A 23,855-nucleotide genomic window follows, 5' to 3' on the forward strand; every position below is an offset into this window, starting at 1 on the left:
CAAAACAGAAGAAAACCAAGAAGGATGACCATTGTGTGGATACTTCATTCCTCCTTAGAATAAGGAACAAAATACTCATGAAAGGATATAGGTACAGCTTACACTCTTAACTGCTCCATCTCCCCAGCTCCAGAAACCATGTCTTAAAATGGGCTTTTCATGTAGGGGAGGGGAGTAGATAGATTGCAGATAAAATGTAGGATGTTGAAAATCATCACAGTGGGGACTAAGAGTATACCTCAGTGGGTGGAGTATTTGCCTGTGTCAGTGAGGCCTGAGACAGGGAGTTGCAGGAAGGATGTGCCTGGTAAATTTAGGCAGAAGTGGCCTCTTGACTCTTTAGAAGCCACTTGGGTCCCCTGAGTTCTTTGATCTTATTGCCGAGTCCACAGGGTGAGGAGCTGTTTCTAACCTCCAAGGTTTTGGCTGGATATGGCTGGGGGTCGTGTTTTACGCATGCTTGTTCTTATGTACTACTTGGGTATTGGCTCTTCATCTTTCTCGTAGTTTGAAGCAGTCTCATCTCATTTCTATCATGAAGTATCTTTGAGGCAGATGGCATGGCTCAGGAAGGTTGTCATCTCACATGAGAGCAAATGTAGCAGTTGAGGTGCTTCTTGCAGAAGGGAGCTGCACCAATTGGCACAGCACAGCTACCTCGAAGGCTCAGTTTACAGGGTTAAGCTCTTCCTGTGTAGGGGCCTCCTCTTCTGTGCCTGTGCAGTCCCAGATTTGGCCAGATACCAATCCTAGCAGAGGCTTTTAAATAACGATCAAACAGAAACCAAAGCAAGATCCATTAGGGTAAGGACGTGTCTCTTCCATCCAGAAATCAGGTCCTCAGTGTCTGTAGATGGGGCCATAGCCATTCACCCCAACATTCTCCTTCATGGGGAGCCGTGGCCATTTGCTCCATGCTTTCCTTTTCTTTCAGGGGCAGCCCTGGGCATTGTTCCCATTGTTCTCTTTCTTGGGGAGCCCTGGTCATTGGTTCTGTAGTTCTGATTGATGAGGAGTGCTGGCCATTAGCCCCATGTGTTCTCTAATGGTGCAGAAAGTCAAATGGGAATGTGGAGTGGGGCAAGAGTCAGCCCACCAGCTACAGCTCTAATCAGCGGAGAGCTAGGGAAGGAATTTTGTGTTCTTAGCTCCCTCTGCTGGTTTGGTTTGGTTGTTCCTGAAGCTAAAAGTCAAGTGTCAGGATTCTTTTCTGAAGTAGTTTCTACTAAAAAGCTCTAAATATGAGCTGAACAAATCAGGAAAACCTATTTTGACCACTGTAAGTTTGACCATCAGTAACATAAAATTGTGTAATTTAATTTTGTAAGGTAAGGTCTTACTGTATAGCTGAGGCTAGTCTCAAACTCATAGTAATGCTCTTGCCTCAGCCTCCCAAGTGTGCTGGAAGTACTAGTGTGAGCCACCATGCCCAATTCAAGAAGTGTTCTGATTAACATGAACAAATGAGAAACAGGGTTTGAATGTAATCCAAAACCTTCTGATCACAGGTTCAGTCTTATGTACTCACTGTTAAGGAGAATCCAAAGGAATAGTGTTGATAAAAGCAACTGAGCAAGCCAAGAAATTCCTATGCAAATGTGCATCCTCAAGCAGTTACGTTGAGAACTTCAGCTTTAGTTAAATGGGCACTTGCACCCATCTTTCTGTGAGGTCTGACTCTGTGTGTAGATTGCCCCTGAGCCGACCAGCATCAGCTTGCTCTCTGTGTGAGTGGTGCCACCGTGCGGAGGTCAGTTTAAGAATGTACCCCTTACCTTTACTGCCCTAAAGACCAGCCAGGAATCACATCAGACAAACAGTTGCAGACAATTCATCAAGATTATGTGGGCAGAAGTGCTACGGAGCCCTGATACCACCCATGGGCTGCTCACAAGCAGTAAGAGAGCCTCTTTACTGCAGTCAGAGAGAAGCTTGCGGGGCAGTGGAGTTAATGGCACTTAAAGAGTGGAGGTAGATCGGGTCTTAACCCCTGGAGATGGCTCAGCAGTTAAGAATGCTGAACGCTCTTCCAGGGGACCCAGGTTCAATTCCCAGCCATCTGTAACTCTACTTCCAGGGAATCCAATGCCCCCTTCTGGGCTTTACAGGCATCAGGCATGCACATGGTGTATATGCAGACAAAACACCCACACATACAATTAATAAATAAATTTAAACAGGAAGAGAGGGGGGCCTAGAAGGGGAGTTCGCAAACGAGCTCTCCTCAATTCAGCCTAGAGTGTGATGTAGTGACTTTGATGTTTTTTTTTTTTTTTTTTTTTAATTTAAGAAGCACTATGGCCTGAGTACTGGCCCAGGCCCTCTGTTAGTTAATTATTAGCCTGCCCCACTTACTGTGAGGGAGTTACCTGTCATGCTTTGGCAAAGGCAGACCCAGCAGCTTCTAACTCTGAGTTCAGTTTTACAAGGCTTTTTGTATATGTCTCAAAAAATTACCCAAACTAGCATTTTGGTAACAGGTATTAGGTTTCTAAAACCATTTAGTCTCTGACCCAGTTCTACATTTGCCATTCTTGTCTATGAAACGATAAAAATGTGGAGCAAGGGGTGGTGTTACGTAGCTGCCCAGGAGGCTATGGCAGGGGAGTTACTTAGCCAGAGCTGGAGGCCAACATGAGCCTTGTTGTTAAATAAATAAATAAATAAATAATAGTAAAGAGAGGCCAGAGAGCTGTCTACACAGCAGCTCAGCCTGCTGCTCTCAGAGAGGACTGGAGCTGGGACTCAGCACTCACAATAAGAGGCCTACAACACCTATAACTTCCCTTCAGGAACCTGGCACCCCCTTGTCCACAGGCACCCTCATGAAGGTACACGTACTTACTCATACACATACATTGTAAAAGCTGGGGGAAAAAAAAAAGAAAAATATGAATAGCTATTGAAATGCTTATTTTTTTAAAGGTTTATTTATTATTATATCTAAGTACACTATAGCTGTCTTCAGATGCACCAGAAGAGGGCGTCGGATGTGAGCCACCATGTGGTTGCTGGGATTTGAACATTAGGATCTTCAGAAGAGCAGTCGGTGCTCTTAACCACTGAGCCATCTCTCCAGCCCTGAAATGCTTATTTTAACAAATTTTATAATATTCAGTTTAATATTAACAAATTTAAATATTCAGATAGCATTGAGGTAAATCCAGTAAGTAAAAAATAATGCAACATGCATACATGTTGTAGGATATTACTCCACCAGTAACAGTTATATTCATAAAATATATGTAACATGGGCTGAAGAGATGGCTCAGTGGTTAAGAGCACTGACTGCTCTTCCAAAGGCCCTGAGTTCAATTCCCAGCAACCACATGGTGGCTCACAACCATCAGTAAGGGGATCTGATGCCCTTTTCTGGTGTGTCTGGAAATAGCTACAATGTACTCATAAATAAAAAAAAAAAATCTGTGTAACATAAATCTTACCATTTCAACTCTTGCAGTGTTTTGCATTTGTTTTGCACTGCTAGAGTTTGCACTGCGGGCGGGCCGTGTGTATGCTAAGCAGGTGGTCTGCCCCTGACTGCATCCCTGCTAGTTTCCTCCATTTTTAAGCATACAATAGTTCAGGGAAGTGTTTCTGTAGTTACCCAGCTTCATGAAGAGTCCATCATCCACTGAGTCTCTGTTGATGAATCTTTTCAAGCCACAGTGCCCACAGTGGCCTAAATCTGTTGTAGTTTAAGAATCTGAGTTGTTCATCTTCACGTTTTGGGGGGGGGGGAATCTGTCACTGCCTTGTTTTCCTGAGTGTAGTGGCTTCACTAGTGAAGAGGCCACTTCATATTCCTTGGCATCTGATACTGAAAGGATCAACTGGGTGATGGCGTCATGTCAGCAACACTGCTTCCTCAAGGGAAGGTGTCTCGGCCCTGCTTCATCTGCTGGGAGGAAGGCCAAGGGCGTTCATTTCCACTCCCTGTTGTTCAGCTGCTGGCTCATCTGCCTATGCGTACTGAAGATCTGTGCAGTCCAGGCAGGGTTGTTTATACGGAGGACACCATGGACAAGCCCAGGCTCTGGCCTCTCGGAGCCTCTGGTCTATGAAGTAATAGCCGCTCTAGGGGAAGATAGTCTGTGAGTCATGAGAGCATGGCAAGGACCTGGGATTTAGGTGAGGCTTGGTATGGGCTGGAGAAAAATGTTTTGTACTTTCATTCATTTGCCCTGCGTCCTGCCCTGGCGCTGTGCTTGGCTGCTGTTGGGGGAGGACGGAGTGGGTAAGGGTGAGGATGTGGTTAACCGCAGGTTGCTAGGGGAACTGAGGTTAATTGTGAACAGGACTGTATGCAAGCAGAATGCAGGGCAGGGAGGGAGAGGCTGGTTAGCAAACCCACAGCAGTGAACAAAGGGACTTTCTGTGATCTTAAGAGTCTTCTGGGACAGTTTGCAAACTTTCCCAGATGCCTCCAAGACATAAGACATTATTAAAGCAAGATGGTCACTTTTAAAATGTCAGCTTCCAAAAAACATAAGCTATTTAATCTTCTCCGAGTATTTTTCAGTAGTATTATTGAAAAATGAGTGTTTCTGACATTCCTAGGTATTTGTTGGCATTGTGTTCATTTCATATAGAAAATTTGTTTCTCTTCTCAGTATTTGAGGAATTTGATTTATAAGGAGATTGCTGGAGAAGAAACTGTCATAATATTAGGTAGCCACACACTAGAGCACCTACCAAGTTGTCCTATGTAATTGATCCAGTCAGTTCTCATGCAATAGGTCCTAAGTAGGAATCACAGTGTTCCATCATCCCTGCTTCATATGTGAGGAGTGGTAGTTTCCTTTCTGTTGCTAAAACACTGACTGATGAGAGGAAAGTGTTTATTTAGGTTAGACTTAAGGTCACAGACCATCATTGAGGGAAGTCAGGGCAGGAACCCAAGCATAAGTCTGAAGCAGAAACAGTGGAGCAGGGCTGCTTGCTGGCTGCTTGGTGGATCACAGTCAGCCACTATCTCTAGTCAGGTTGTCCTGAGATAGTGTCACCCACCATGGTCTAGGTCCTCTGATTCAACAAACCAGAGACTCCCCCACTGACATGCCCACATACCAGTTCAATCTAGACAATCTTCACTTGAGGTGTCTCTTCTCCCAGGTGACTCTAGACAGTGTTTCTTAACTTCCTAATGCTGTGACCCTTTAATACAGTCCCTTATGCTGTGGTGACCCCCAACCATAAAATTATTTTTGTTGCTATTTAGTAACTCTAATCTTGCTACTGTTATGAATCATAATATAATTAATCTGACAATGCAGGATATCTGATATGCTACCCCTATGGAAGGGTCATTTGACCTTTATAGAAGGCATTAGGGAGCGTCTTCAGAAAATTAAAGTTTACTTCTAGGCACGGTGACACATGCCTATAATCCTAGAATGCAGGAGACAGAGGCAGGAGGAACACAAAAAGATTGAGGCGAAGTTAGGCTACATAGTAACACCCTGTCTCAAAACAAATGAACAAAAAGTAAAATTCCACATTATACAGCTACTAGGGTTATATTTAAATAAAATGGATTCTATATACCAAAGATAGCTGCCTCCTTTGTTGTAGAATTCCTCACACTTCACATCACTAAGAAATGAGAACAGGCAACCTAGTGTATGATGAATGGATAAAGGAAATGTTATGTACACACATGATGGAGCTATCATGCCGTATAAATGGATGAAATTTGTCAACCACATTGGATGAGCTAGATGACACTATGTTAAGTAAAATAAGCCAGACACCGGAAGAGATACCATATGACCTCACATGGAATTTTAAGAAGTTGGCCTCATAGAAGTAATGGATAGAGCAGTGGTCCCCAGTTGCTCAGTGGCTAAGTTGTGGTTAAGAAGAGTAAATTCTGGCGTTTTGTTGCACGTAGGGTAACTGTTATTAACAAAATGGTATTGTATATCCCCAAAATAGCTGGGAAGGATGTTGAGAATACTATCACTGATGAATGTTTGATGAGATGAATATACTAACTACTCCTTTGGTTTTCTCTTTAGATGATGTATACATAAGTTAAAACATCACACTGTGCCCCATAAATATGTAGTTACTATGTGTCAAGAAAGGAAGAGATCTAATTGAGCATTTGAATTCTCATTTTCTTCCCATTTGTTATTGTCAGGCTAAGGAGCAGGTACTAGTTAAGAAAACAGTCAAGACTTTCAAATAATGTGATCTTTCCACTCTTAGGATTGCACTAGTGAGTTGTCCTCTGCTGTGTATAGTACTGATTTTATGATGCATTGCAATGGATGCAGATGCTTAAAGATTTGGCTTTTTATTTTGGGGAGCAGTTTTTCTTTTCTGGGGCTTTCTTACCCACTCATTTAACAAATGCTTTTGTTGAGGGACTGTGTGGGTCCTGATACCTTCACATTCCCATTTTGTGGCAAGGCTGTTGTTCTGTGGCTAACACCTGGCTGTGTCTGTTCTCTTAGGAGGGGTGACAGCACTCTGCTGGGACCCGGTGCAGCGCATGCTATTCTCAGGCAGTTCCGATCACTCTGTCATCATGTGGGACATCGGCGGGAGAAAAGGCACAGCCATCGAACTCCAAGGACACAAGTAAGGCTTCTGCTAGTCCTCCATGATATCTCTCAGCAGCATCCCAGCTGAGGCAGAGCAAGCACAGAGCAGGATGCTGCAGAACCTCTGCACCAGAAGGTGCAGGATTGGAACAGAGGAACAGCCACCTTGACTCCATGGGCACAAAGGCAGGTAGCTATAGCTGCCTCAAGCCAGTGGGAATGCTTCTGAACTCTCATGGGGAAAATAGCTGTGAGTAAATAAAAAGCAAAAAAATAAATAAGACCATAGACTTCCAGGCTTCCTGGCAGCTTGAGGAGGGCAGAGTTGATACAATGCATACTATATTGTAAAATTCAACCAACACTTGATTTCAATCTGCTCTACATAGTTAGGCTAGACCATTGGCCTTGTGTTGGCCAGCAAGCATATAGCCAGGTGTGGCAACTGTGAGGGTGGATGGTGACAAGTGTGTGACAGCTGCTTACTCTGGTGATGTGGTGTTTCTTTTCAGCTTAAGCTCAAGATTGCCTCTTCCTTAACAATTCCTGGTTTTCCTTCCCTGCTCCAAGATGTCTAGTGCCCCAGAATTGATGCAAATCAGGGATGTAATTAACCTTAGGGACTGGGGAGCAAGCTGGCTTGGGCCTCTCGCTACTGAGACAGTGCTACTTGCCTTTTGTTCTGCTTCTCACCAACCTCTTGAGGTAGTTAACCACTGGTCCTGTAAAGAAGTATTGGGGCTGAAAAGGTTTATAAGTGTCTTAAACACGCAAATGGCATCGTATTAGAAGCCCCAGTAGGATTCAGCACAGTGACAGGCTGGACAGGCTTGTACCCGATGCAGCCAAAGTATGCACCTAGGCTGTAGCCTTCAGGTCTGTACACACAGTGATGGGGTCAGCTGACACCGCGCTCTTCTCAGAAACCCCTCTCCATCAGTAAGACAGACTTTATAAAGACCACATCCAGCCTGAGAAAGTGATAGCAGATGAAACATGTAGTTAAGGCGGTGTCTGTTCATCCCCTCACCTAGTTTTTAACCATCAGGTAATTAAGCTGTCAAGCCTTAAATTAGGAAATGCCCAAGCAGATTATTACAAAGCCTAGTGGAAGAGTTACAGTCCTGGAGCCTCAGAATACATTGTCCCTGAATGCAGCCACCAACTGGGAATGGTGAAACACTTCCTTCTGAAGGACCTTTTGCCTTCACAGGATCATTGATGTATGTATCAGGATGCCTGAACACAGTGCCTCTCAACCTGGGGTCAAAACTTTGAAGGTTAAGCAACCCTAGCACGGGGATCGCCTAAAACCATTAGGAAATACAGATATTTACATTGTGATTCATAACTATAGTAAAATTACAGCTATGAAGTAACAACAAAAATAATTTTATGGTTGGGGGTCAGCACAACATGAGGAACTGTATTAGAAGGTCATAGCATCAGGAAAGTTGAAAGCCACTGCCTTAACAAATGAAATGTGGTACAAGCGTGGTTTCAAGTCTGTTCAGCTGGATAGAGGATAGAGTCTCCCCCTTGCCCTTGAATGTCAGAATGGAGGCATTCCATACTTTTTAAAGCATGACTTTTCGAATCAATATGAATTATTTTATATTAGTCATTAGTTAATAAGAGAAGTGCTTAGACATTACAGGTAGTTCAAAGGAAGATCTATACACAAGCAGTAGATAGAGCTAAAGTGAGGCTGGGGAAACGGCTCGGTCAGGAAAGTGCCGGCCACGCAGATGTGAGGGCCTGAGTTTGATCTCTGGGACACATGTAAAAAGCTGGGCATAGCATTGTGTTCTTGTCATCATCACAGTGCTGCTGAGGCAGAGAGACGTGGCAGCAGTGCCCAGTCAGTGAGCCTTAAATAACATAACAGCAGCAGAAAGGCTTACACAGTAAACTCCTTAGCCATGGTACCCAAGGCTGACCTCTAACCTCTGTACGCACACAGAATGCTGAAGCTATTTGTACATGGATGCACAGCTGGCTTCCTCATGGCGTGGTCAGGACTGGGGACAGCAGTATCTTCACTGGGCAAGGTTTTGGTGCCGTCAGTTTTCTATGATACTGTGAAGTAGTGGTCAGATGTACTATTAATACAGACCCTATAGAATCAAATAACCCAGAAAAGTGTGCAAGTTCACAGCTGACAAAGCGTGAAAATCGACCTTATCATCTCCTGTCTCTCTGCCTCCTCAGCACTGGGAGGCATGCTTAGCTTTTTATGGGAACAGTGGGGACCCAAACTCAGGGCCTCAATGTTTGTGTAGTAAGTAGTTTACTGATTGATCCATCTCCCCATTCCCTGTGAATCAATTGTGGAACTCATTGAATAACTATTATCATGAAAATTAAAGGAATTCTTTTTTTTTTTAAAGATTTTATTTCTTTGTTTTTATGTATACGAGTACACTGAACCTATACAGATGGTTGTGAACCATCATGTGGTTAGTGGGAATTGAACTCAGGATTTCTGCTTGCTCCAGCCCAAAGATTTATTATATTTAAGTAGCTGTCTTCAGACACGCCAGAAGAGGGCATCAGATCTCATTACATATGGCTCTGAGCCACCATGTGGTTGCTGGGATTTGAACTCAGGACCTTCAGAAGACCTTCAGTGCTCTTAACCGCTGAGCCATCTCTCCAGCTCTAAAGGAATTCTTAATAGCTTCGAGTTGTGGTCGGTGTGAGATTGGCTGTTTTTAAATGTTTTCATTTAGATGATTAAAGTAGAATTTACTATGCTGTAGATTAGACATGACTTATAGGAAAAGGAAAGACATCATTACATATCGGAAAAATAAAATATTAAAACATCTAAAGGATTCTAGGCCTACTTCTTGTTCCATGAATAAGCTGTAAGCCGCCTTCTCCTGTATCCTGGTTTAGTCGTGCCTATTCATGGTACCATCTATAACCGGAACAAAGTGAGTTCCCACAGTTTAGGGGAATCCTGATTAGTCCACTGCACAGTCTGAACCCTCGGCAGCCTGTGATCAAGGGTCTCTTCTTCACAATGATAGTGTTTAAAGTACTGTGGATGCAATCTCTTTCTTGAAGCTCTGAAGCCACCCTTTGTAGAAGTCTGACTTGACCGTCAGACAGACGTGACAGTAACAGGAAGGATACTTGTAGCCTGTAGAGATTTAAGGACTTAATGACTGATATGGCACATGGTCTCACAAGATAGCCCAGAACGCCTTGGAACTTGGTATAGCCCATCCCAGCCACAAACTCATTGCAGTTCTCCTGCCTCAACCTCCCAGTGCTAGGATTACCAGTATGAACCACTATGCCCTGGACCTTTTTTTTTCTTTTTGTGATGTCAGGTTTTGAACCTAGAGCCATATACCAGTAGCATTCTGCTACAAGTCCCAGTACAGACCTTGAATCTACAAATAAACAGTAACATGGAACGCAGTGTGTGTCATAATTACTCACTGTTTAATTGTATGCATATGAGTACATTACCTACCTGTTTTTCTCTGCACTATGAGTATGCCTGCTGCTTGTGTGGGCCAGAAGAGGGTATTGAGTCCCCTGCAGATACAGGTGGATGTGAGCCACCATGTGGGTACTGGGAATCAAATCCATTGCTCTAGCCCCTTAATTACTTATTTTAATTGTAGTCATTACCAGGATAACTAACTGATATTTCATGGAGAAAGTCGGGAGGAGAGAGGCTAGAGTCAGCTGAGAGCAGCCTCATGGCCAGCATTTCAGAGACTAGCGAAGCAGTGCACCAGCGTTTCCCCTGCAGCATGGACATTCGCCTGAGGGAGGGTTAGAAGACAGTACGCTGAAGTCAGCAACCATCTCTTCCATGACTGCTGGTAACTGACTAAAAGTACTTTCTCCTGGGCCTGGGAAGGCGAAGGCAACATCTAAACTCATGTTGGGTCTGACCATTAGCATGTCAAAGGGCCTATAAACATCCCTAGCTACTTGTTGGTATTGTCTGGCTATTGATGGCTTTGATGGTGTTGTCTGCTGTGGAGTCTGTTACTTGCTTCCCCCATATGGCCCTAACCCTTGGTTTCTTTCACAGTGACAAAGTCCAGGCCCTCTCCTATGCACAGCACACACGGCAGCTCATCTCATGTGGTGGTGACGGTGGCATTGTCGTCTGGAACATGGATGTGGAAAGGCAGGAGGTAGGTGAGGCCTGCAGGTCTGCCTTTGCTCCCCTCCTGGTTATTTCTATAATGAATAAACCATGAAATAAGATACATTGTGTCATATGTTAGAAAAACCCAAGGAAAAAGAGCCCTTAGTTTGGTTTTAATGGAAATACATATTCTTGGGACTGTCATATTCTAAACAGTCCCCAGACATGAGACTTTGTCTTCTTAAGCACAGATTTAAATTTTACCATAACACTTTTTTTATTAATTTATTTTTTTGGTTTTTTTCGAGACAGGGTTTCTCTGGGTAACCCTGGCGGTCCTGGAACTCACTCTGTAGACCAGGCTGGCCTCGAATTCTGCCTCCCAAGTGCTGGGATTAAAGGCATGCGCCACCACCACCTGGCTTTACCATAACACTTTTTAAAATTAGACTTGGTTTTAGTCTCTAAGCATTTTAACAGCTAATCTGTTTACTGACTATTCCCTGAATAAACATTTTGAAGTTAACCATTCTCTAATGACCTAGAATTATTCTGGGTCATCTTTCCCTTTGGTAGTCAGCATTCTTGTCCTGTGTTCCTACAAAGTGTGAGAATTAAAGAGAAAAGCACACTTTATAAAGACAAAAGGGTTTTCCATCCCCTCACCCAGCCTTGTCCCAAGAGAGTCACTGGAGTTAGCCACAGCGCAGTGCCCTCAAATGCCAGGAATTAAATGCTTAGGAAGATTACAGCTGTATTGTGTGGGACCATAAAACCACAGGAGTTCTATTAGCAACTAATTAAAATAATCATTACTGGTAGGAGGCAAAGAAATGTAGAGTATTGCTTTTGAAAACTGTACTTGGCACCATCCATATCCTGGCAGAGGGTCACTACAGCCGTTCTGGTCATGTTACATCCTGGCTTGCTTTGAGTTAGGGATAGTCAAGTTTAGCTGTTGTGCACTTTAAAAAAAAAAAAGGAAGAACAAACCAAAGGAATATAGCAGTGTTTCCAAAGATGAAAGTAGGCATTTGGGAGCCAGCTTTGAGCCATTTTGACATGCATATATATATGAACATTCAGCACTTGTCGATGGGTTTAAGATCTTGTTAATTTGGAAGTGCTGATGAGCAATGGGAACGATTCCATCCATCTTCTGTAAACCCTGTACTTTATAAGCCTCTGGGAATTGCTTCCTAGTTATGGCAGAGGCTGTGGGTACTAAAAATAATGAAGTTTGTTCTAACCTGAAGTGCTGCTGACAGACTTTCTAGAAAGTTCCGAGGACTATTAAATGGTATAAGTAATGAAATCCCAATCAACACTCATAAGACGGAATGTCAGTGCTGGGTATTTTGGAAGGCATGTTATGACTGGCTGTCGGGGACAGGTGCAGTGGGCCTGCACACGCTATTACTGAGAAGTTCATGGGCTTTGCAGGCAGAGACACCAGGAGTAAGAGCGGGTCAGTGGTGGGTTCTGTGGTGAGTTGGTGCTGATGGGAAAGTAGAGCAGTCAGGTAGGAGCTGCAGGTGGGGGGGCAGAGAGGGAGGAGCCTGCTGAGTAAGTCAGAAAATGCTTATTAACAAATAAAGAACAGGTCTGTGACTCAGGATCCATCCTATTTACAAAATCTGTAACCTAACAAGGACTCTCCATGTTGGCAAACACCCTTCCTTCTGGTTTTCTCTACACTTACAAAAATTCTCTTAACACAAAATGGAATCTTATTAAATGTATTTTTTCCCCTGAATCCCCTCACCATAGACACCCAGATGTGTGTGGGTGTATGTGTGAAGGTGTGTGTGGTATGTGTGATACATATGTACAGCAGATGTGTGAGTGCATATGTGGTGTATGAGTATATGGTGTATGTGTGTGATGTGTATGTGTGAGTGGGGAGGGTGTACATGTGTTGGGGAGGATGGTGTGTGTGTGTGTGTGTATGTGTGTCTATATATATATGATATGTGTGTTTATGTATATGTATATTTGTGTGTATGATGTATGTGTTATGTACTATGATATATCATTATGTATGATTATAGTGTGGCTATATATGTATATGAGTGTGTGTGGTGTATATGTGTTTGTATGAGAGTATGTGATCTATGTATGAGATGTGTATATATATATGAGTGAGTTGATATATGTGTGAGACATGTGAGTGTGTGGTTTATATGTAATATATATATATTTATATGAGTATTATGGTATATGCGTGTGAATAAGTGGTATGTGTTAGTTGTGTATGTGTGAGTTTATGACTGCATGCATATGTATGTATATGAGTTTGTATAGTGTATGTATGAATATCTATATGGTTATATGTAATGTATGTGTAAATGTGTATAAGTGTGTATAGTGTATATGTGTGTATATAAATTTATGGAAATACTGTTGTACCACAAGTCCAGTTCTGTCTCCACTTTCTGTCTCAGAACCATTTTTGAGTTCTTCCCCAACCTGCTATAGCTCAGTGGCAGCGTGCTTACTTAACATGTATGAGATCCTAGGTTCAATCCCCAATACAGCAGTCACACATACTCAAGCACCAAGCATGTATGTGTATGTACATGTATGACATGTCCACAGCACATATCCGCATAAGATCTGCTAAGAAATATTTTTAAGCAGAATATGCTTTTAAAGCCTGTCTGACTTATGTAGACTACTTATGGTGAGATTGCATATATGTATATGTATATATATATATATATATCAATTAGACAGACATCATAGTATGTAATTAGAGAATAGGGATTGAATTTCTCAGCATGGAGGTCAGGAGCCTGCTCAGACCCCCTTGCCCTGCCTCTTCTCCCTTCCTTCTTCAGCTGACTTGCCCTCTACAGAGACACCCCACACACCCCCACACACCCGCCTATGTCAGAGCCTCTGGTCTTACCTTACCAACCCCTAGCCTATCAGAGTTTCTGTTAACCTTACCAGAGCACTCTGCATCCCTTAGGCTTTTAAACTCATAGACACTTTGATTACTAATAATATTTTCATGACATCTTCCCAGGCAAATGATAATCTCTATGATTCTAGGTTCTGTTTATCCACCACTGTATCCTTTCCTCAGGGTCAGACAATTAACAGACCTTCCGTAACTATTTTTGTGCCTGCTTGCGGAACCAGCTGTTTCTGACGAATGTGGAAGTGTGAGCAGTGCCTATGGCTCCTTTGTCCACGCCACTTCTCACTGTGACCTCATCTGTGCTTTATTTGTCAAGACCCCTGAGTGGTTGGACAGTGATTCCTGCCAAAAGTGTGACCAGCCTTTCTTCTGGAACTTCAAGCAAATGTGGGACAGTAAGAAAATTGGACTAAGACAGGTTGGTGACATGTGCTCTATAAAGTTGTTATTTGGAAGGGATTTAACTGTGTAATTGTGGAAGTAGTATCCCTTGTCCTCGTGGGAGCGGTTATAGAGTAAGTGATCTCACACCTGTGACACCTCTGTGTCTACTGCAGCCCCTCCCTAGTAGATGGGACTTCCTAGTGGTTTGCTCTAAGGAGTTTTAAAACACAAATAGCATCTACTGGGCGACCTTAACATTAGAGGTATCACATTAACTCATGTTAGTTCCCAACCATGAAATTACATGAGCATGTTTACTTCTTAATTAGTCACTTTCCCTCCTTCTGATGTGGTCTCAGTTGTTTAAGGTCTGTTTTAGAACAGCATTTTCAAACTCTGATTCTATGGTTTGGTTTGGTCTTCCCTGTGGAAATCAAATGTTAGGTCACCTAGTTGAACACTGCTAAAGCTACAGACAAAGATCTGGCCCCAGGGTGTCTCTGCTCTATAGCTCTCAGCAATGGTGTTAAAGAGGGTGGAGAATGGCCACTGGGTGTCTCCTCTGTATAGCTCACTGAGTGTCTCTGCTGTATAGCTCTCAGCAATGGTGTTAAAGAGGTTGGAGAATGGGGATTAAAAGAGGGGAGGCATGTTTCCCACAAGTGCCCACTCTTACTAAGACCAAAGTCAAAGGGAGTAGTAATCTGGTGTGCCCTTGGTGACTTCCAGGACACTGTTGTATTGTATTCTGTTGTGCAGTGTGTGTGTATGTGCGGTGTGTAGTGTGGTATGGTGTCTATCATGTATATGTACGTATTATGTGAGTTATTGGGGATAACTGCACTCTAATCCTTTTAGCACTTTATAGTACAGTCTATCATGATAAATATTCTTCATCAAATATAAACTAAGCCCTTGTACCTAAGACACAAATAGTCCCAGTTTGGCTACAAACACTTGGTCACCTGGCACCAGCCTCCTATGCTGGGACTGTAAGACTGTGCTATTATGGCCAGCTCTGGGCACTCTGACCGGGTGTCTTACCCAAGAGCAGTTAGTTTTCGAGTGTGCCAGGCCTGCAGCCAGCACCATTGGCAGCCTGTCTCCCTTTTCTCCCAGCATCACTGCCGGAAATGTGGGAAGGCCGTGTGCGGCAAGTGTAGCTCCAAGCGCTCTTCCATCCCACTCATGGGCTTTGAGTTTGAAGTGCGGGTCTGCGACAGCTGCCACGAGGCCATCACAGATGAAGAGTAAGTCCCACGCCCTGCACCCTCCGGTTTATGGACAAAGCCCAGCCTGAGAATTCCACTCCAGAGAAATTCCACCTGCCTGGCTTGCTGGGGTACAGTATAGCTCCTATGCCACAAGACATTCCTGTGGTTATGAGAGGCAGGTGAAGAGGGGATGTGCTCAAAGAACTCCCTGCTGGGCTCTTAATAATCTCAGGGCATGTGTCTAAGCAGATGCGTGACAGCAAAGCTGCTGGCTCTCTCACTGAGAATCTCCAGGGGAGCCAAGGCCAGGACTCACCTTGGTGCCCAGTCTGGTGTCTTTACAGATGTTGGATCAGTCAAGGGTGCCAGCAGTTGTTAGTTTCTGGGAAGAATGAAACCCATTTCCCTAAGATGGAAATAGTCCCAGATGCCCTCCTCTGTGCTGGTGCGTTCTGCCTGGTGTCCTGAGATCTTAGCTCTGATTTGGAATGAACAACTCTGTGAAAATTGAAAACTACCCCAGACACTAACACAGTGCGCAGAAACAGTTTGCTGCCAGCGAGTGCTGGTGGATAAGCAGTCTCCAGTCCTCCCAGCACTTTGTAAGACAGTGATCATGTCACCCTGGCAGATACACATCAAGATGTCCTTGCCAAAGTGGTTGTCATGTGCACTGATTATTTGCCTCTCGAGCACATGAGAGTTCTGATCATTGGAGAAAACTGCAGGGGGCCTTAGAGTCTTCATCTTATCAAGGCAGGTCTGGGTCTAAGAAGTTCCACGTTAAGCTGAAATAATTTACAGTGATCATTTTACTACTGAAAGCCTTTCCTGTAGCTTCTACTATAGTGGAGATGGCCATCTCCTGAGAGCTCACAGCAGCATAGAGACTCTGAACCATGGGGGGCCTGCTTGGCCTGCCCAGCTCCACCTCTGGTCTTCTGCCTCTTCTCTGGCAAGCACGCTAGCCCTTGCCTCTGGAGTGTCAAGGCAGCCAACGGGCCTTACTAAAATTGACAGCAAAGCCATAGGCCAAAGAACACAAAACAAGCAATGCTGTATGTGTATTAAGATATTTAGGGCTGGTGAAATGGCTCAGTGGTTAAGAGCACCGACTATTCTTCCAAAGGTCCTGAGTTCAAATCCCAGCAACCACATCGTGGCTCACAACCATCCATAATGAAATCTGATGCCCTCTTCTGGAGTGTCTGAAGACAGCTACAGTGTACTTACATATAATAAATAAATTTTAAAAAACATTAAAAAAATATTTATATGGCTTGGTATGTACATATACGCATATATACATGTATATGTTGCTTATGGAAGCTTTAGAGTACCATTTTAAAAACTATTTGCAGTTACACCAGTGGAAAAGAGAAGACAACATAGATGGCCTTCAGTGTGTCATTTTAACAACCACACCTTTAAAAAAGAAATAGGCCGGAGCCGGGCATGGTGGCGCACTCCTTTAATCCCAGCACTCGGGAGGCAGAGGCAGGTGGATTTCTGAGTTCAAGGCCAGCCTGGTCTACAGAGTGAGAGTTCCAGGACAGCCAGGGTTACACAGAGAAACCCTGTCTCAAAAAAAAAAAAAAAAAAAAAAAAAAAAAAAAAAAAAAAAGGCAGGCCAGCCAGAGCATGGAGCATATCCTTCCCTCTGAAGCACAGACTTGGCGGGGTCCTGTGGTCTGGAAAGACTTCCCCAAAGCATAGGTAGAGATGTTCATGGATGCCGCTTCCTGTATTCCGGAGGCCAGAAGAATCATTTTACCGCGGAGCCAGTGAGATGGGTCAGTGAGTAGAGGCTCTTATGCCTAGGCTGACAGCATGAGTTCAGCCTCTGGATGCCACAAGCTAACAGGAGAGAATCAACTGGGAGAGTTGTCATCTGACCTCCACTTGCACACCTACACTCACACTAACAGGCACAGGCAAGCACGCATGCAAGAGCAGTAGCCACACCATGTAACAGATCACCAAGGAGTGAAAGCAAGAGCCTTTCTAACAGCGAAACAGTCGTCAGCCATTAGGCTGAATCTCAGGTTGTCAGCCATGTGTCTGCCCCTCACTCTCGTCTTGCTCCTTGCAGACGCGCCCCCACAGCCACCTTCCATGACAGTAAGCATAACATTGTGCATGTGCATTTCGATGCAACCAGGGGATGGTTACTGACTTCTGGAACTGACAAAGTGATTAAGGTAAGATGCCATCTTGGTATGCCTTCTGTTGTGGGCCTTGAATTCAGACAGCAGGGTCAGGGGTGTGAGGCTGTGTTCAGGTTATCCATGGGAGTGAGCACGGGGAGCCTGCTGCACCCACCACGCCAATGCACAGGATAATTTCCTGAGGATGTGATCTTTAAAAGACAATAGTAGGACCTGGCTGTGGTCGCACACACCTTCAATCCCAGCACTCCAGAGGCAGAGGCGGTTAATCTCTGAGTTCAAGGCCAGCCTGATCTTCAAAGAAAGAGTTCCAGGACAGCCAGAGCTACACAGAGAAGCCTTGTCTCAAAATAATAATAATAATAGTCGTAGTAGTAGTAGTAGAAATAATAGGAAGCTACATAGATAGTTCAGTTGATAAAGTTTTTGCAAGAACCAGAGCTCATCCCTAGAACCCACATTACTTTTTTTTGTAAAGTACGGGAATGGTGGCAAATGCTCTAATCACAGAGCTGGGGAGAATCACGTAGATCCCAGAGGACTCAGGCAGCCTAGCTTAATCAACAAGCCACAGGTCTCAGTGAGAGATGCTGTCGCCAAAAAGAAAAGATGGTTGGCTCCTGAGGGACGATGCTTGAAGTTATCCTAGAACTCTTACACATGTGGACACACACTAGATTGTGAGTCCCATACGCAGAAGTCACAGGAGTGACATGTGAGCGACAGTGATCAGGACCCACAGAGGGAGGTGTGCCATTCTCGAAGCTTGGTGAAGCATGTGGTCTTGATCTGGATGCTGGAATCAGTGGCCAAGCGATGCATAAGCCTTTTCCTACCAAGCTTAAGTACTTCCAGAGTACTTATCTAGGCCTGTGAAGTTTGTGGCAGGTCACAGCAGAGGACCAGACTCTTTGTCACCCTGTCCTATTTTGGAGGCAGCAGTAAGATGAAGTTGTTAGAAGTGACTTCAAGCAAGGTTCAAACTTGAAAGCCTGGCACTTCTTTCTGATCTCTTAGAGAATTGTTTGGAAGGTCACCCAGGCATGTGCCGGCTCCTCTTTCCCTCCGTGGATCTGATATGCCTTTATTATCCTTAGCTGGAGCAACATGTCAGCCGCCCTTATGTAGATGCCAGGCTAGTGCTGCGTGCATTTGCTTGATCACTGGGAGGGAAAACAAAACAACGCTTTGAATTGAGCCCGTTCCGAGCATGTTCATCCTCAGTTCATCCTTGGCCTTTCTCTCTCCTTTGAATTGAGCCTGCTCCGAGCATTGCTCATCCTCAGTTCATCCTTGGCCTCTCTCTCTCCTTTGAATTGAGCCTGCTCTGAGCATTGCTCATCCTCAGTTCATCCTTGGCCTCTCTCTCTCCTTTGCAGCTGTGGGACATGACCCCAGTGGTGTCATGATGACTCGCCCAGGGACTAGGAGAAAGATCTCACTGAAGAAGCACTTGAGTCCAGCATCATCACAGGAGGAGGAAAGCTTCCGGATGAGCAAGAAGAGGGGCTGAGGCTCACAGCGGATGTGTATCCTCCTACCACTGTTACCGTGAACTAGTGAAAGCCATTCCCTCCCAGGACTCTTTAGTTGTCCATACCACAGAAAAGAAGATATTTTTTTATCAAATGGTTTATACAGCCTGGCTGTGCTGCGTTATTTTGAGTATATTGGAAAAAATGTGTGGATGTTTAAGCGTCTGTATTTCAGCTGTGTGCTGTGCTCATCGCTTTCTCTGCAGAAAAAGAGAGAAACATCTGTTGAAGGTATTGCGTCCTCGTAAAGCGGTCTCCTTGTTCTCGCCTCAGCATGTACGGACAGACAGTCCTTCTCGGTCCTCGAGACTTCCTCCACCGGCCTCGCTTGCCTCTCGCCACAGAGGATGATCACAGCTTGTACCAGGGTTTCTCTCTCATGCCTGGGGTAAGAGTTGGAAAACCATGCGGCTCCAACAGTTGGCCTCGAGCCGCCTGGAGGGAGCAGGTGCGTTGTCGGAAGTCCCTGCACCTCCGCTCTGGCATTCTCTGCCATCCGCACTAGAAAATGCTGCAGAAGCCTCTGCTGACCATCAGCGGGGACACAGGTCCTGTGACCAGCCTCACCCTGCAGTGCCTGCGTCTCAGAATTCAGTGAGAGCCTTTCCAGCCTTTTGTGTTTTGGACTATGGGGATTTAGGATTTTTTTATTTTATTATTATTTTGTTGATTTTGGTAACTTTCCTTCATTCATAACATGAAAGACAAACAAATGTCTGTGTTCCAGAAGGAAGTGTCTTGGAGGTGCATCTTTCTACATGGCATTGCCTCTGTGTGTGAACATGGATTACCTTAAGATTAGAATTCTGCTCTCTTCACCATGCATAGTTTCTCTTTAAATCCCAGGTATTTAAGCATCTTTATGTTAATGTATACTCTGCTATGAAGCCAGCGTGTGATCTAAACAGAGGTACTAAGAAAGCAACAGAGTCCTCCAAAGGGAATCAGTTCAGCTTGATTAGGTACAGTAAGGACTCCCTCGGGCTATCAAGATAGGATTCAAAGCAGTGGCAAGCCTGTGTCAGGAAACTGGCCAGCCTCTCCAAGCCCTTGTCATAGTCACCTGTCAGGAATGTCACGGCATTGCCAGGTGAGAGGCCTTCTGGGTAAACAGGCAGATTGCTCACACTACCCTCTCCATGTCATCCACCACAGTAACTTGCCCACTTCTGGCCTAACGGGTGTTGCCTGGCACAAAGGACTTGAATGAAACGTAGTCCTCCTGTTAGTTTTGTTCTGTTCTTAGAGAAGCAGTTCCTTTTGTGGCATCATTTCTTCTCTTTGCAGAAGAAGTAATAATCACCGTTCTTGGACACCAACCACACTTAGCACTGGCGACCCAGAGTGCTTCCTAGGACAAGCCGCTTCTGCTCTTTGGCACTGGGAAGCAGGCCTGGTGTGCACCTCACACGTCCACACCCCTGGTGGCCGGCCGCAATGTGAGAGCAGAACTCTCACACTGAGTCATCACTGTGCTTTAACCTGATCCATGAAAGGCCACCTAGCATCAGTCTGACCACTATTACTGCTATCGTTTTTTTCTGTGTGGTCGGTCACTCCATCACAGAGCTTTGAAAAGGGAATTAGAGGTAAAATATTCAAAGATCAGTGGTGTGGTTGGTTGCTAGAATCTATAGCCACTTGGCAAGTTGCAGAGAACTGTGTGCTGCAAATCAGTAATAGAAGTAAGTCTGTCTGCGCTGGAGCATGGCTGCCCAAGGGATGGAGATGCAGTACTAGGGAAGCAGAGGCTCGAGCTCCCAGCAAGCCTGTGGATTCCCAGCCCTGTATAGATGAAGTCAAACCTTCAGTAGAACACTTGACAGTGTTGGGTGGCCCTACACACCATGTTGCTCATATCCCAGCTATGGCCCATCCTCAGGAGTGCCCAGAGATTGAAAGTTGACAGTGATGAAAATCATGGGTGACTACCACAGATAGACCAAGGTTTCCGTGGCTCTGCCCTTTCCTCTTCTTACCCACGTGGCTAGTGATGGGAAAGAATGTATCAGAAAGCCAGCTCTGCATGTGATACTGTGAATTCTTCTACTTGCCTGGTGTCTCCATTAACCTTAGGGAATGCATGCTGGTGCTCATGGATGTCCAGGCACTGACCTCGTCCATCAGGCATGAGGGCTGGCACAGTGCTTGGCTCGTTTCTCCTCTGGGGAAAAAAAATGACAAATCTGTCATCCTCTTGGGTTTACACTTGACTTTTGCTGTACTGTGGAAACCGCAGCTCTGGTACCCGTAGTGAGGACAGCTGTACTAAGAAGTAGGGAGACTGCACATGCAGAGTTTTTTCCTACTTGGTGAATGAAGAGCCATCTTTCAATCTGCTTTTCCAAGGGAAAGTATTTAGTGAGCCACCTGGCTGTCTCTACCTTAGCAAAAATGGTTTTAGAATAAGTATTTGGAATTTTGTATCACTTTATAAAAGGTCAGTCAACATAATGTGTTTCTCATTTAGTTGTTTGAATTATTCATAAAGTTACAAAAATTATAAAGTGGGGAGGGAAGATTGAGGTCTCAGATGTCCCAGGTTGGTCATACCAGGCAGTTAGACAGAGATGAAGTGTAAACAAGAGACTCTCAAAGAACATTCGGGAATAATGGCATTGTGAGTAGGCAGAAGGGCGGCCATTTTGTCTGGGCAGGAAGTCTCTGGACTCAGGTTTGATACTGTTGAGCAAATTTGACATTACTCTTGGTTATGAGTGGAAACATGTTACATCAGAAGGTGGGTGGTACCATTGATCTGTATGCCGACACCCCTTCCTACATTAGTCCCCACTGACCGTCCTAGAGTCCCACTGCCCTGCTGGCTAAGAGCTGCTCCTCTTGGTCTGGGCCTATGGTATTTGTCATCGTGATGAGAGGCTTCGCCTTCTCAGCATCTCAGAGTCATAAAAGCATTCTATATTTTTGTTTAACATCCTTAAAAAGCTTGAATTTGAGCTTTAAAGCAAAAGAATAGCTCCACACCATGTGTCACAGCAACCAGAATATGCATTAATGAAGGGCCGTTGGCTTTGCCTTTTCATAGTATTTAAGTACATATATATTTGTATATAAGTGAGCTTGTTCGCTAAGATTTATATTTTAAAGCAAAAGAGAAGCATTTCCCAAAGTGCTCTTATTTTTCTTTCCCTTAAAATAATGTAGGGTTGAGGTGGCTCCTCAGCACCCTGATGAAATGACATGAACATTAATCAGTTTGCCACTTTGTCGGGCAGTAAGGTCCTACCGGGGAAACCTGTATGCTCCTATAAACTGGAGTTTAGCTTGACAGCCAAGAACTACACACCAGGCCTCAGGGGTGTAGGTCTGCGTTTTCACCTTTTAACAACTCCTCAAGGCTAGCACAGACTGCAGTGTCTGTTGCCTGCATGGGTCCTCCCTTGTACTTCCCACGCCACGACCTTTTCAAAGTCAGAACTCTGAGTGAGGCGTCTATTCGACCACAGTGCTTACAGTCCCTTCTAGACCTGTGACTCTGGTTCTATGACTGGTGTTTATTACAGGACTAACGCACATGACCACCGATCACAGAGCTGACCTCACTTAGGCAGATGAGAACACACTGCACTGCCAGGAGTTACTCTCTGGACTTTTCCATCTAGGGCTTTGTCTTGGTTAGGGTTTTACTGCTGAGAACAGACACCATGACCAAGACAACTCTTATAAGGACAACATTTAATTGGGTCTGGCTTACAGGTTCAGAGGTTCAGTCCATTATCATCCAGGCAAGAACATGGCAGCATCCAGGCAGGCATGGTGCAGGAGGAGCTGAGAGTTCTACATCTTCATCTGAAGGCTGCTAGCAGAAGACTGGCTTCCAGGTAGCTAGGATGAGGGTCTTATAGACCACACCTAATTGTGCCACTCCCTGAGCCAAGCATATACAAACCATCATGGGCTTAGTTGGTGTTGTTTTAGAAAAAGATGGTGAAATTGTTAGTATCATCTAATTTAAAAGATACCTCAAAGTGTTCACTTTCGGGGCTTGAGACTATCTGACTGGGGAGATAAAGTGTTTAGGAAGTTTAGATTGGTTCACAGGGTAAATTTGAAGTCTCATTTACATATTTAGAGGTGGTTCCCCCTTGGTTCTTTGGGATGCATGAGAGGGTATTGTTTTGTTTGTTTGTTTGTTTGTTTGTTTGTTTTTAAGGGACAGCAGTTTGAGTGCTTTGCTTCTGTATAGTTCTTATTGTTTAGATGGATGTGCTGGATACACAGCCTTTCCTTTATAGCATATGTCAGTGTGAAGTATGGACCAAACCACTTACATGCAATTACCATTGTTCTGCGTGCTTCTGCCTCACACCATTTGTCTTGCATTTTAAATGGTGTTTTCAGTTATCGTTTGGAGAGGAGAGAAATCTCACATAGCAAGGGTAAAAACTGTCACTGACTGGGCAGCAGGGTAGCTGTTAGACCGGCAGTGGTGCCTAACCCTTGCTGTATCATCATCACCAGGTACTTTGCACAGCTGCCTCCTGGGGCTCACATCTGGATGTGGCTGCCACAGGCTTGTTTCCCCCCACCCCCCACTCCCACCCCACCCCCAAATAGGGGACCAGGCAAAGACTCAGCTCAGTGTGCTGTAAGCCTAAAACTAGAAGCTGGAATAGGTCTCTCTGTGGTGGCTCTGGCCACACCCCTCTGCAGTTGCTGTGCTCAGTGCCACTGGACTCTACCAACCAGGCCACCAACATGACCCTGACCTTCTCTCAACGTGATGAGGCAGTCCTGAGTGAGGATGTTCTGTGACATTAAGATAACTGACTGTAAGCCGGGCATGGGGTGCACGCCTTTAATCCCAGCACTTGGGAGGCAGGGGCAGGCGGATTTCTGAGTTCAAGGACAGCCTGGTCTACAGAGTGAGTTCCAGGACAGCCAGGGCTACACAGAGAAACCCTGTCTCGAAAAACCAAAAAAAAAAAAGATGACC

At 44.7% G+C, this 23,855-nt stretch overlaps 1 protein-coding gene across 1 annotated transcript in view; it reads left to right on the forward strand.

The window, feature by feature from the left end:
• The window catches only part of Wdfy2 (WD repeat and FYVE domain containing 2), a 128,239-nt gene extending 105,643 nt beyond the window's left edge, over nucleotides 1-22,596 (forward strand). Inside the window, exons 7-12 of the mRNA XM_021203467.2 lie at nucleotides 6,462-6,588; nucleotides 10,612-10,717; nucleotides 13,914-14,015; nucleotides 15,101-15,231; nucleotides 17,288-17,396; nucleotides 18,743-22,596. Of these exons, the coding sequence (XP_021059126.1) occupies nucleotides 6,462-6,588; nucleotides 10,612-10,717; nucleotides 13,914-14,015; nucleotides 15,101-15,231; nucleotides 17,288-17,396; nucleotides 18,743-18,772 (605 nt within the window). The 3' untranslated portion in view covers nucleotides 18,773-22,596. The remainder of the gene's footprint in view (nucleotides 1-6,461; nucleotides 6,589-10,611; nucleotides 10,718-13,913; nucleotides 14,016-15,100; nucleotides 15,232-17,287; nucleotides 17,397-18,742) is intronic.
• The last annotated feature ends 1,259 nt before the right edge of the window (nucleotides 22,597-23,855 follow it).

Source organism: Mus pahari, chromosome 8 (assembly GCF_900095145.1).
Source record: "Mus pahari chromosome 8, PAHARI_EIJ_v1.1, whole genome shotgun sequence".
Taxonomy (NCBI): domain Eukaryota; kingdom Metazoa; phylum Chordata; class Mammalia; order Rodentia; family Muridae; genus Mus; species Mus pahari.